This window comes from Chelon labrosus (genome assembly GCF_963514085.1).
Source record: "Chelon labrosus genome assembly, chromosome: 3".
Classification (NCBI taxonomy): domain Eukaryota; kingdom Metazoa; phylum Chordata; class Actinopteri; order Mugiliformes; family Mugilidae; genus Chelon; species Chelon labrosus.
This window is the reverse complement of record NC_140339.1, coordinates 24,080,864-24,095,470: the sequence shown is the minus strand read 5'-3', so window position 1 is coordinate 24,095,470 and position 14,607 is coordinate 24,080,864. Positions and strand designations below refer to the sequence as shown.

Here is a 14,607-nt window from a genome sequence, read left to right as displayed (position 1 = left end):
GGAAAAAACACACGACTGCTATTATAAATGGTCGCCTGAACATAAAAAAGCACCATAAGTGATGATTGTGCATTAGTAATGACAGAATTTTAAAATATTTTATCCTGGTAGCTGGAAATTAAACAAAAATAAATAAAGTAAGAATTTTCAAATGAAAGTATTTATTATGAGTACATGAGTGTGATTCTATCATTAAATAATGTATAACCATGCCATTAATTATTGATGCGGTCATGTTGACGTATGATGAGCCGTGTATTTCCTCACTCACCGGTCTTTACTTACCTGTATTACCAGAGATTACAGTGTGTATGGAAATTTCCAGCGTCTGAGTTTTGTGCAGGTCTAACTAACGTCAGGGTGGAGATCAATAAATAATAACTTAATGTGTGTGCCAAAGTCATTACGCACACACCTAAAACAACGCTGTTCATTTTTCTGTAGCAGCGGTAGAGATCCATTAGAGACGTCAGCTGTTACAATATTCTACTGCTCCCCAGATGATGTCAGTGTTTATTTGCATACAGAGCGCAAAACTGAGATCAGATCTTTAGATGCATTTGGAGACGCATGTTCATGCCAGGTCTGAACACATGTACATAAAGTTGGCCACTTGTGATAGGATTGCCCAGATCGGATCTTAATGTAAGATCTGAACTGGCCCATTGATAATGACAATGACACACAATTCACAGCCTTGATAATGTGTACAACAATCAGCATCGGTCTGGGAGGTGAAGACTCAGCTCCACCCAACTGTTCACACTATCCTCTCTAGAGACACTCGAGTCATCGCAAGGTGCTTTTCTTGGGATTTGTTTGCGAGATGAAAAACACAGAGCAAATCCACAAGCTGAGGTCACCCCCATCTCATGGATAGATTTAGCGGTGATGTCATCCGACGGGAAGATTGTTTCCTGTAAGAAGCTCTGCTTCTAATTAGGGAGGTCTGACTCGGAGACTGGGGAAGGGGGTGCATGGGGAATTCAAACCGTCACCTTACCAAACCCCTGGCTTTATCATGAATGGATTGATGAAGACTCTTATAACATTAAGGTTTCAGGTTCCCCTTTAGTAGTGCATGGCATATGTTTTGTCTATCTCAAATCATGGTAAGCATGATTAAGTGTCTTGACTACAAGGCCTACAAATTCAAATGTAAATAACCAGCGCAAACAATGTTCAGTTTATGTTGTGTGTGTACAACAGGTGGTTTTCAACTGTATGATCACTTTGGAGGATGTTGTTTGGGGAGCTGTTAAACTGGATTGAATTAAAGATGAAAGTGTTTCTGTTATTTAGCCTATAGCAGTTATTTAACACATATACTGATTACCATAACTTTCATGAAGTTAAGATTTAGTGCATGTACCTCATGAACAGGCAAGTGAACAAATATAAAAGTTTTAGTTTGAGTTATTTAGGCTAATTTACAGTTTAACTGACAGTTTACCAATGTCTTTACATGATAACATCAAAACAGGTCAACTGAGGTAACACATTAATCCTGACTTACTCGTGACAACTACAGCTAAAGTGTTGTTTCCTATATTAAATGTGACCCTTGCTCACAAACTATGATCAAATCATCAAATACTACAACTCATTAAAGCTTTAATAAAACTTAAATGATATACATAGAGTGTATGTCGCATTCTTACACATCTGTCCTGTAACTTTTAAATGTCATAATTCTACTCATGATAACAATCAATTTTAAAAACACTTGTATGGTTACAAAACCTGCAAGTCCTGCCTAACCAAATGAATAGTGGGCCTGTATGAGTAAGTGTCTGAAATCAATGGCAAATCTAAAATGTGACTCCTTAATTAATGCTTTAAAAACAAATGCCAGCTTTACTTGTTACTTCCAGTGGTATTTAAAAAAAGTCGATGGGAACTTGAACAGATTAAATGCAAATGTGGATGAGCAATAAGAGATGAGTAAAAGAGACCGGCCTCTTTGTTTTGCAAGGGAGTCGGCGAAGCTTAGAGACAGCAGCATTGAGCCCTTCTACATTATTCATCACTATGCCCGGAGTACAACATACATACAATGTGAAGTTGTCATGGACGCTTTTGTTAAGACTCAGACGCATCCAATCAAAAACAGTTCTGTGAGTTCCTGCTTTAATGCTACAACACTTTTTCTCTCATAACAGAGATGATGACAGAAATAGTTGAGCAAAGAATGCTTAGTTGAGCAAAGAAGAAAAGCAAAGATAAACCTGTCTGACCGACTTCAGAGAAACATTGCAGCGGCTAAACGTGCACATGTAGAAGAGCTCAGCTGCACAGCTGTATACACTGTTTCAACAAAACTCTTGACTGGTCAGGTTGATAGGCTATCAGTCAACTAAATGCCCCTTTTGTCTCAAAAGCGCTGAGGAATAGGTTGTGCTTTTCTCTTTCTCTGTTCATACTAATGATACCCCTCAGCAGTTGAAACTGTAGCTCAGAAATGGTGTAAGAGGTGTGTGGTTACCTACAGATGGCACAAACTTTTACAGATATATACAGTATAGATCTCAGTAAGAGACATATAAGAAGTTGTGCAGAGAGAGTCTGTATAGGTGTGTGTGTGTGTGTGTATGTGTGTGTAGTAAGTAATGAGGCATCACGAACTTTAATAAATCTGAAATTTAAATGAACTTGACTGACTGCCACCTACTTGAGATTCTGAGACTGTCAACCACAGCTGTTAAACATGTCGTCTCAGCTCTAGGTCAAAAATTCCACAGCCTTCATGAAGCAGCCCAGCCCATTAGTTTGTCCACCCACAGAATAATTAATCAGAAAAAATTACATATTAAGCTATATAGTAAGCTTAAAATGAGGACAAAAATAAAGCGGACTGCTTCACTCATCTAACAAACTCAACTAATCAATCAGCATTTTCAAATCCTTTGTTTGTTTAAACTGATTTTATTTATCGCTAGTCAGCCACAGTATATGTGAGTCATAGGTGCATGCGTTTCATTCTTTCAACTTATTTACAGTTTTAGCTATGGAAACCTTTTTAATTATTAATTTGGATGAGCATTGGTACAAAATGTGCATGTTATGGACAATCATTTAATTTAAATCACATTACAGTGTAGATGGAGGTAATCATTAGCAGGAACGTTGTACCAGTCCTGCTCATCCGGATTCTGCAATGGTGTAAAAGTAACAAGCACTGTTTTTGATCATAATACAAGTCTGCATGAAGGCTATACACAGCTTAGTAGATGTACACCAGCTCTAAAACTTTTACTGAATTAAGTAACTGCAGGATGACAATTATTCATTCGTTCTTAATATAACTTTGGCCTCATGACTTGTACTTTTAAGCACAGTGGGACAAAACGTTCACTATTGAGTATATTTTGTCTGTATCATCAATTTCTGAATTAAAAACTGTTCCATTTATAAAATATATCAGTGATTTTATGAAGTTTTATTTTTGTTCATCATAATAGTGCTCTAATAGTTCACCCTGGCAAACCCTGAGCTAATAAATTACATAACATATGAAATGAGGCTCTTTGACAACAGGTAAACAAGAGAAACAAACCAACATACACATCTTACACTGAACTTCCAATCAAAAGCTGTCAACATCACACAGGACTGAGATAATTTATACACTTTACCTCTGACCTACAGCTCAGTACCGGGGTCCGGGACATCTTTAGCTTCTACATGAGCGTCACGTGGTTCATTGATGTACTTTCCAGGTCACAGCAGACAGGCTCAGAAGGTTGCTAAATAACAAACACTCTACCTTGGTCATTGTTGACAGGCTGTGTTGTTGAGTCTGCCAACGATCTGAAATCAAGGTTTGCATTAATGCCGTAAACTCACGCAAGGCCTACATGAATAATTTACAACAGGCCAGAATGTGAGTAATGACTTTCATCTGAGCATTATTTTTGTACTCTCTGTCCTTTTAACTCCTTGTTCTCCTCACAGATGAAAGGGTTCAGGCCTCTGGCTTGTTTGCCTGTTTCATTATCAGCAGAGTCTAATGTCAGTGGTAAATTTCAGCAACCCAAACAAAGATAAACACAAAAGCCCAGGGTCCCAGACGTGGCTGCGACTGTTCAACATCACCCCGTCAAACCAAGAGTGTCTATCTAATCAGGCATCTGATGAGGCCATCTCTGGGGAGCTCACTAACTGGGGTCAGGTCAGAGACTAAAACATTGCCCCCTGCCAGTTGACAAACTGTGATAAACAATTTTATCACCTACAATAACATAACCGGACCCAACAGCCACAACACTGACAATACACATTGAAGTTAGTAACTCCCATTCTTTAATGTTTCTGCTGCAAAGCTAGCCACTCACTGCAGCACACTGTGGAACAAACAACCTGCAGATATACAGTAGATCACTCATCACGTCTCAGGGGCTCCACACAAACTTGAATTACATTCCAGTGCATTTACAGCTGTGTTATAAACTCAATAGACTATTTGTGTCCAAGTGAAAAAAGATGCTGTTATGAGAGCCTACACGAATGCAGGACTGCACAGTTAGTACAGTTTAAAAATAAATTCACAGTTTTTGGTAACTGAGTACAACAGACCTAATAAACAGTACTGAAACACCAACATTCACATGATTATTTGTTTCGTCTTGAGCTGAACAGGTGCTGTACAGTTGGCTTGTCTGAGCTTGTCTGCATGGAACTACTTTTATAAAGGAGGGTTTGATAAGATTAGTGACTTTATATGTAATTATACCATTTTTCATGATAACAGTAGAACCAGTACATTGACCTAAAGGCAGTTAAAAACTGCTTTGAGCTGCAGAGATGCCTATTAATTATCAGCAGGTTTGGCAGAATGTGCAAGCTTGTAGTTCACATGTGGTTGTTTGATCATTAAAAATCTCATTTATACTTCATTTCCTCTCATTCTCAATTTTTAAATCTTATTCCGATCACTTTTCTCTGCATCAAATTAACTACGAGTGAATCATGGCATTTAGAGCACTACATAAATGATTTAGTAGATTAGCCAATCAATTTAATAAAACAAGTCCTGTACTTATGCTATGCACATCAGAAAAAGACGCTATAGGAATTTCTTAAAACCTGTTTAATTAGTGTAAAACATCTTAACTAAAAATATGGACAAAGCGATTTGTTTAAATACAGTATAATATTTGGTCTATTTATTACAGAACAAAATTATTCTATGTTTTGTTAATAAGGTTAATAAAGGAAACACAAAAGGCTCGCCAGGGGGTCCAGGTGGCCCATGCTGGGGGCATTGCTAAAAGGCAGTGACTACATATTTAAAGAGTATAGCACCTAAACCTCAAAATTGAAACTGCACTTTCGACAATATATGACATTTAAATCTAAAATCGTAGCCTCTTACTTGTGAATTCACAATTCTGAACATTCAGAAATGACAACAAAAACCATTTAAATATGTTGAGAACGTTTCTTACATTTTATTATACTTGTAGATAGTGAGAGTAATTATGGTGTTCAGATCTACAAGAAATACTACTTGCAGACCCAAAATTGTTACTATTATTATGATTATGATGATTATTATTATTATTGTTCACCTGATATTTTCTCTAATTACCTTGCTTACTTGTATGCAAGGTAATATGTATATACATTTATGACGTTCATGTTCATCCCCCCCAGTGTAAGAGTGAAATGCATTTGTTTATTGTTTTATATCAGGAAATGAAAGTGGTTTTATATCAGAGTAACCAAAGACAAACATGCAGCCTTATACTATTCTGCTGGGTGGCCCCGAAATCCAAATTTACTGGAGACATAAAAAGGCCTGTGGTGTATCTGGATGTTTACACACGGCTTTACAGATGCATTTCCACCATCTCTTCACCAAGGCCTGTTACGACATCCCAGGCTGTAAAGGCTCAAAGCAGGAAACAAAAAGGAGCTACTCTCTCAACAACAGGAACATTAGGTTACTGTTGCAGTACAGTATTATCATCTCTTGTCTTTGAGCTGTTGAAGACAGATGGGTATGGAGGGAGAGAGAGAGAGAGAGAGAGAGAGAGAGAGAGAGAGAGAGAGAGAGAGAGAGAGAGAGAGAGAGAGAGAGAGAGAGAGAGAGAGAGAGAGAGAGAGAGTATACCGTTTGAATGTCATGCACCAGACAGCACTGCGAGGAACGTTACTATGTCTTAAGATTCACAGCCTAGAGCAGACTTCCTTTCTTACAGCTCGCACAGTACAAATCTCTCAGAAACAAGGGTGTCTGAGTGATCTGTCAAAAGCAAATGTCAATCTTTTTTGTCATCCACACTCAGGGTTCTCGCTTGCAAAAGTCCCCGAGGGGAACTGAATCTCAGCCCACCACTTTCTTTCTCTCATCCTGCAGTCATACCGTCACCAGAGCCAGGGAGGAAGTGTCACATCAAGCCACTGTGCCTCTGACAAGGGGGGGGGGGGGGGAACACACTATTTACACAAACAAACTGACATGCAGACACACACTTACACACCATGCCCTTGCAGCTTCCCATAAATATCCTACAAGATGCAACTTTCCCCCACAAGCTACAAAAGCCTCTCTTTCTCCCTCTCCTTGTTCAGTCCTCTTGTCAGGCAGGTGCCCACACAGCTGCCCATCAGCATGTCCATGCGCTGTCCTTCGCTCTCAGTTTATACAGTCAAATTATACTTGGTCGATTATAGCCAAGGTTTCTACGGTACAATAAATGAAAGAAAAAGCTTCATTGCTTCAGCACTATAAAAATATTTATCTCCAACAGAAAGCTATGAATATCACAAAAACTGTTGGTAAGACTTTTTAGTAAAACAATTTCCCATAAATCTTTAAAATAACAAGACTTTCCTAAGTGTTTACATCACACAGTTACAACCGCTGCAGTATCCCGAGTCTGCAAGCCCACAACCAGCAGACCACAGAGGAAAGTATGTGTGTGGCTGAGGGAGGAGGGTGTCTGTATATAAGATGAAAAAGCCCTATAAACATTTAAATGTTTGCAATCACCAGCTGGCCTGTCTAGATAGTCTTCACATCCTGGAGCAGTGCAGTGTCAAAACCTAAATGCACAGAGGATGTGCTCCAATAAATATTTTGATTCAGCTCCATCATGTAGTGTACACACACACACATCATGCTTGGCTTCGTAACTTACGCTGCCCATCTGATTTAAAACCCCTAAATTTATTTTTAGACTGAGAAGCAAGAATACAAGCTAGAGGAAAAATAGGGGATTTGAAAATGAAATAAATAAATAAGAAAATTCCCAGCAGTAGACATAATGATAGGAAGCTCTGTGTTGATTATTTATTTTATATATTTTTTTTTTAAATCAAGCAGCTATTCAGGTCTCCGGTGAGGCTCCTGCATTTGCTTACACAGCCAAAAGCTTTCAGCGGCATCTGCAGCTGCATTCATGCTTTACAGGTACACTGCAGGCTCTTCACACAGCTGCCTCTGGCAAAGTAGACCTGACTCCAGGTGCGCCTTCCCCTCGACACTTCCACAACGCCACCTTCGCTGCTTCCAGTGTCGGTGCCGGCAATAAAAACAGGGGTCTTGGCTGATAACCATCCTAAGACATGCAGCTTACATTCTCTCGAACAAGGACCATACACATTTTTAAGGGCCACTGGTAACCATTTTCACCATCCAATAGTGCGTGCTCCCAGACCTCACCTTTGCTTTCTATTAGTCCTATACCAATAACGTAACACCCGCTAAAAGCTGCTAGACAACCTCCCACTCAAACACTTTGCACATATGCCACCTATCAAAAAAAGCTGCTTTATGTTTTCCTTTCTCTGTCAGCAGGTTACAAGAGACCTATAGGCCTTTATTCAACAGTACCATCTATATTCTTTCAAATGGGATCAAAGACTAACTGGGATAATTCCTCCAAGCTCCAGGCTTTGTCTTCTGAGCAGTATTGAGTGACAAGACGAAGCTGTATTTTATCCCATGCTCTGTCACACTTTTTACCCATCTAGCATTGTACGGCTTGATTGTACTCTTATGAGTCACAGAGCCGCACCTGCGCCCATGTGTTAAGTACTGACAAATAAAAGCCCAGCGTCCATTTACACAACAAAGAGATGTAACCCGCGAGGCAACCATTCTTTGCCCCCCTCCCTCCGTCTGACAAGACCTCAAATATATCACTTACTTAAGAGGAAGGCAGCACACGTTCCTGCTTCTGCCAGGGACTGCTTCTCTCCCTCGTGCTCTGACAAACTTCTTTTCAAACACAAATCCAGAAACAAAACACACGCCAGCCTTTTATGTTCGGTGGCCTGTTCCATATTTAATTTCAGAGTAACAGCAGTAGAGGTGACGATTATCAAAGCTCTGAAAGGCAAATCCAGTCTCAGACTCCCTCACTAAAAAAAATAAGTAAATCTTTTATTGTTGAAGGAAAGAAAATGGTGGATTTGGGTTAACCAGTTGCTTCTCATTATAGAGAAAACAATTATTGTCTCCGACCAGTTTTCAGACTTTAAGGCAAGGATTAATAAAACCTTTGCCAATCCACCTGGGTTTTAACAATGAACATCTGACTTACTGATTTATGCATATTAATGAACTCCAACACCCCCTTGTCTGAGCAAATACAAGCTGAGCTCCACACTTCTCTGCATCCTAATGGTTTCTGCTCCACCGGGATCATTACCAATAGAAATTTCAGATATTCTGTGCTATTAATCTCTGTCTGTCCTCCTGTTCAGCTACGTAATGACTAATTAAACATCAAAAGAGCAGAGCTGGGGATCTGCTCTGACAGCCTCTCTTTCTCCCAGGAGAGGCTGTGAGGAGGCTAGACTGTGACAGGGCAGCACTGAAAATCAATCACCTCAAGGTCCACGCTCGCAGAGACGCACGCACACACATTCACGCATGTAGACACACACCGAAAAAACAACCAACATCTACAGAATAAGCACCCTACAGAGACCTGTGCATGCTAAGATTAAACAGCAAGCATGTAAACAACAAACACTTAAAGTCAGAACTTTGTAAATTTACAGGCAGCACTGCTGTCACTGCTCAACACAAACCACTGAATTCCCACTCAAGAAGTGTGGTGCTGCTGTCAACAGCGCTCTTTGTGCACAACTGTGGAAAGGGATGGTGCGTGCATGTAGTAAAGATATGTGTGTGTGAGTGTGCGTGCGCATGAGTGTGTGCGCGTGTGTATGTGTGTGTGTTTGTTTAGGTAAGCTCACTGTGAAATCTATTTATATGAGAGGTAGATGATCTTCCACTCACAGATGAAGGCAGGCCAGGAGGGACCTTGCGAACCTTTTTTGTCTGTAGAGGATCTGTGGAGAGATGAAAGCACATCTACTCATTCAAAAGCAAAAAAAGAGACAACTGTAAACAAGCCATGACACAAAATCCATTGTGTGGTGGAAAACGTTATGTGTGATTTTCACATGAGCAACAAAAGAAAATGTTTTAAGAGAAATAAGTGTATGTATACTTGTTTTCAACTGCATATACATGGCAGCAAGGAGCCTGGCCTGCAGTGTTACAGTCCTGACTGGGAGCAGGCCAGTGAATATCTCTATCCCAAAATAACATGTGTTGATATAGATTTTAGTATTTTGATTTACTGATGTGTGGGCCAGATCTGGACTAAAGAGGCAGCAACATTTCTGTGTTGAGCATTTAAGACTGTCTTTATCAACTCCTGACCTACTTTAGGAACACAGTGTCACATTCAAATACTGTATAAGCTTCATTTGTCTCTGATGAGGGCATTTCAGAGCATTTTTCTCTTTATCGTTAAGATGCCACTGACCGATGGGAGGAGGATCTGGTAGAGAACGTCTTCTGGGATTGGCTGCAGTAAAGGGGTAGAACGGAGCAGCTGACTTCCCTGAGGTAGTCACTGGACTAGGACTGGCCAACCCGATGTCTGACCTTACAGAAGACTGAAAAACAAAGCAAACACACACATTCTTAACACTAAGGGAAAATATCAGTTAGCATTAACAAAACTGATTGTTTACTTTGCTAGGTTTTAGCAAACATAACAATTCTCTAGTCAGTGAGTAATGTCATGCCTCACCAGCTACATTGTTTGAATAGTCTCCATTAATAAAATGTAATAAAAACATTTAACTTCAGATGCTTTGTCCAAAATAATACATTAGTAAAAAGCATGCAAGCATTAACAGTGAGTTTACTGCAATGACCTACATAACTATTATTCTAAAGAAAGTAAGCTAAAAATGTTACAGTGGAGTCCCAAATTGTTTTAAAGGAACATATCCTACTGTGAATGAGTTGCTATATGATATGTAGCTCCCGTTTATTTAGCCAGACAGAATGGACTGTCCCAGACTTTGAAAGGTCATCCTGTTAGCAATATCTATTTGACCTCTACTACCACAACAAACTGGGTTAAGAGGCCAATTAAGAGCTTGTTCTAATTAGAGTAATCGGCTGCAGACCAAGAGATCAAGGATCATGTGAGTGAGTACAACTCATGCGTAGGAGTTGGTTTAAGGACTCGCCTCACGTGCCCTCTTGGATCCTCCTTTGTAAGCTGATGTTTGACACAGTGAATACTCCAACACATGATTCAAACAGGATGTTAAGTTTTTGATTTGTAAATTTAAAACAAATGCACTGGTAATAACCACAGACAATAAGAAGTAAGTATGCATATGAAGTGCACTATAAAAGAAGATTAAGATTATTTCTCTGACCTAAAATGTAGGTCATGAAGAACTGCAGATAAACACAGGTTCTATGAAATGACAACCTGTCATTGGAGCTACAGCGTTAACACTGCACACACCAGACCCACTTCTGCTGTTGCCTTTGCTCAGTGCAACTGAATCCTTGCAGCTACAGTGCGTCTGGGACAGTTATTAGGGGTGTAGTTACTCAGAGAAGAATGACTAACGAGTCAAGAAAATTTTGGATGCATGTGATTATGGCTGCGATGTGTGTAATCAATTGATGAGGGCTTTTGCATCTCACTTAGAGGAAGCCATGCAAGAAACCAGAAATTCAAATGCCTGCAGCTTAAATACTTTGTGTAGCTGAGCACTGATAGAAAGAACTTTGTAGATCCTACTGTTTCATAGCCACATGGCTACTTGTCCTGTGGCAAGTAGTTTCCACAATCCCTCACACCACACAAACCTCGCATTCTTACAAATTCCTCAGTGCAACGATGAGAAGTGCATTTCTCAAATTTTCTCTGCATCTGATCAAAAGCTGCTATTTAAATTTATGATTAGACACTGACCTGCATTATTTAAGTTACAGAAGCTCCTCCTGGGCAAACCACTCTAAAGTGTTGCAGACTGCAGGATCCCAATCAGTACAGACACTTGAAGGAGAACGATCTGGATTAAATATGCCCAGTTTCTCCTGAGGTTACAAATTTAAGATGATCTTGTCCAGCCTTACAAACAGGAAGACTAGTGAGGCAGACGCCTGATAATGGTGGTCTCTCTGTATTTGTGGAACAGTTCTAGACGCTCTTATTTGGACAAGAATTTACAACATGAAAAGAAGGCGTGGAATCCCTTTATTGAAAGGGTCATGGTAGGTAAACGTTGCTTAAATTAAATCTATCGATCTGAACTAAAGCTATAATCTGGAGAGATGGGGCTATTTTTAACTTACCTGCAGTAAAAACTAATGGTGGAAATAAAAATGAGTCACGTAATACATCTATTTTAGGTGATATGTCGTGTTATGCCTTGAGCTTTTATTGCTCACTCTATTGTATAGATGTTTTATCATACCTCTTTGCTTGGTATGAGACTACTTAAAGCTTTTGCTCGTTTTCAAGAAAAATATCTCTAAGACAGTATATTAATTATATACAGGGGTCTGTTAGGAGCAACTAGAACTGAACATGTGATTAGAAACTCACCTGGCAGCCAGATGCTCCAGTGTCCCTCCCAAAGCCAAGAAACGAAGCCCTCTCCGATTTACCTGGGAAACACAGAAAAGCACTAATCATAAATATTAAATAAACCTGGAGTAACACATAATAACGAGCTGCAGTATTCAGTTGTTTATTCTGCAGTGTTGGCAACATGGTTTGTGGTAAATATGTCTGTTTGGTTCATTATCAAAACCAAGCAACCTTCTTTTGAATGAGCAGATAATGATTTATAAGAACTTTGGATTCATTTTTCAAACATATGCCAACTAGAGGTAAAATATTAAGGATACCCAGTCCTACAAGCCACTGCAAAAGTGAAAACCAAAACCTGTTATGTCCACATATTCCCCTCTTTCTAGTGCACAGACAGTAAACAACTACACTGAAGCAGTAAATACTCCAATGTAGCTGTCATTGAAAACTGAGCTTAGATTCCTCCCTCACATGTCATCCTGGTCAATCTGCCAACATAAACCAGTATCTCTACAGTCACCATTCCACCTCTGCTGTCAGGATGATGTCTTCACTGAAGCATATAAAAACTTAAACCCTGAAAAGCAGCATATAAGCAGCATCTTATATACAAGCAATGTACATATTTAAATATTGTTCTAGTGATGTAACATGTAATCATTTATAATAATCTAAAAACAAAGAGACAAGAAAGGACAGGTTAAGGGACTGTTGGATGATTTAGCTGAAGAACTAACTGATTTAATTTTATGTCATCCGTTTCAGCGTCAGTTCAGCCTGCCTTATCAGTCGAAAAAAGCCCCCAGATCCTGATATAATGTGCAATATACTATATGTACTAGGAACTATTAAACAGACCAAAAACAAAACCTGCACTTCGGTAAAACTGTGTTGCGAGTCACAAAGTCTTCAGCATATTTTCAATGAATTAATTACAGATAGGGTGACAATTGTCAGAGTCCTTCTGTCAGTGTCACATCCGGTGTGCGCACCTCAACCGAAGGCTCCCAAGCCTCCGTCAGGGGAAAAATAAAACTTAAAGCACACAACACACATGAATCATACACATCACAATATCCACACTCAGCAATTTTAGTGTCCCCTGGAAAAACAAACAAACAAACAAACGAGAGCTCCTCGGGGAGAATGATGAATAACTTTAACAGCATCGTACATTATTTTTGTCAGGCTTCCAAATATTACAAGCACAGACACAAGTGTTGGAACTAAATTCTGTTTACTCTGGGGACAGGGTAAATATTTTTTTTTATGCGTTAAAAACCTGCATAGCCTGGATCTTTTGTTACACAATGACTGATCTGAACACTGCTTTTCCACACGCGCAGGTGAACAGAGGCACATCTAAGAGAATTCAGTTGTGCTTATCTGAGCAGTCCTGCAGGAGACAGTTGTTCTGCATCTGTGCAGACTGCCTCTAGAGACGAAGCAGGCTGAGGAAATCAGGGAAGATGGTTTAACTGGCAAAGCTGCTTCTCCTGTAACAATAATGTGATACAGTTCTGAGCCATCGCTCTTGCAAAAGGAAATAGGATTAAGTTGTCGGTTACCACCAACGTTCCCTATGGTGGCAGGATGATGAAACATCTCTTCTGACAGAGAATGTTAATTTCTTTATTTTCTGTTTAATATGTGAAGCGAAACTCATTTTGATCCCTAAAGTGTCTACTGAGGGAAAGGTCTGGTCAAGTGTAAGAGTTAAATATTCATAGCCAGCATGTGTTTTGTCGCACACACTGTGTCTGATGTGAATAATTGATGGTCACTGTTGTAATTTCAGATGCCATCAGCAGACAGATGTGTTCTGCTGTGAGGTCTACAATACGACAAAGAGACTCCACAAATTCTTACTGTCTCATAACATTAGCTGCACCAATTTTATGTGCTTCATTTAGGCACCTATAACTTGAGAAATGTTTATTGAATGTTTTAACCTTTTAAACTAAACTACATTTGACAGCATATATGGATTCATTCAACTTGCTCCTTCAGTTAACACAGCTCTAACCTCTGCTTTTACTTCTGCGTCCCACTCTGTATAAATCTCTGCATGAACAAATAACGCAGATGAAATCAGATAAAATAATCTTTTTTTCTTTAAAGCACTGACTGACCCTTTCTACTAAGAATTGGATTTGCTAAATCCAAGAAAGTGCATATCACTGGAATTTAAGAGCAAGCTGAATTTAGACAGAACTGGTTCAGGACTTTTCAAGCTATAATTAAAAGTAGCCACTACATTTAAACTGGGAGAATAGATTACACTACTGTTAGTGGTAGTTAATATATTGTTTTAGAGGCAGAGTTATTTAAAGCGAGACTGGGTTGTGGGGTGGGGGATGGGGGGGGGCTGCTTTAGGTGAAAGGGACAGGTGCATGCAGGTGTTCTAAAAACAACAGGAAGTCAGTAGCTGTGTTTAGACTGCTGATTTGGCCTGGTCACCAGCACAGTCAGCAGTTGGAGCTGCAGCAGCAGTTGGAGCTGCAGCAGCGGCTGTGGTATAGGCAGTTAAAGTACATAAAAACCTTTAGCGTCTGATTGCAGCATCAAACAAAGTCCTCCCTCTCTGAGTCATTACTTAATTGTAAACTCCAAAAATTGCTGCACTTAGTTTAGACTAAATGTGACTCACACTTTGTGGGGATACCAACACATTCACTACAATGTTAAAAGGCCAACTAAGGATCCATAAACCTACTTAAAAATCCCTTA

The 14,607-nt window shown here is 39.5% G+C and overlaps 1 protein-coding gene across 4 annotated transcripts in view; it reads right to left on the bottom strand.

Moving 5' to 3' along the window:
* tcf12 (transcription factor 12) overlaps positions 1 to 14,607 on the bottom strand; it is a 71,885-nt gene that overhangs the window by 25,776 nt on the left and 31,502 nt on the right. For all 4 annotated transcript variants that reach the window (XM_084540768.1, XM_084540769.1, XM_084540770.1 and 1 more), the window contains exons 6-8: positions 11,889 to 11,950; positions 9,792 to 9,924; positions 9,257 to 9,309 (exon numbers count right to left, since the gene is read on the bottom strand). In XM_084540768.1, the coding sequence (XP_084396894.1) occupies positions 9,257 to 9,309; positions 9,792 to 9,924; positions 11,889 to 11,950 (248 nt within the window). The remainder of the gene's footprint in view (positions 1 to 9,256; positions 9,310 to 9,791; positions 9,925 to 11,888; positions 11,951 to 14,607) is intronic.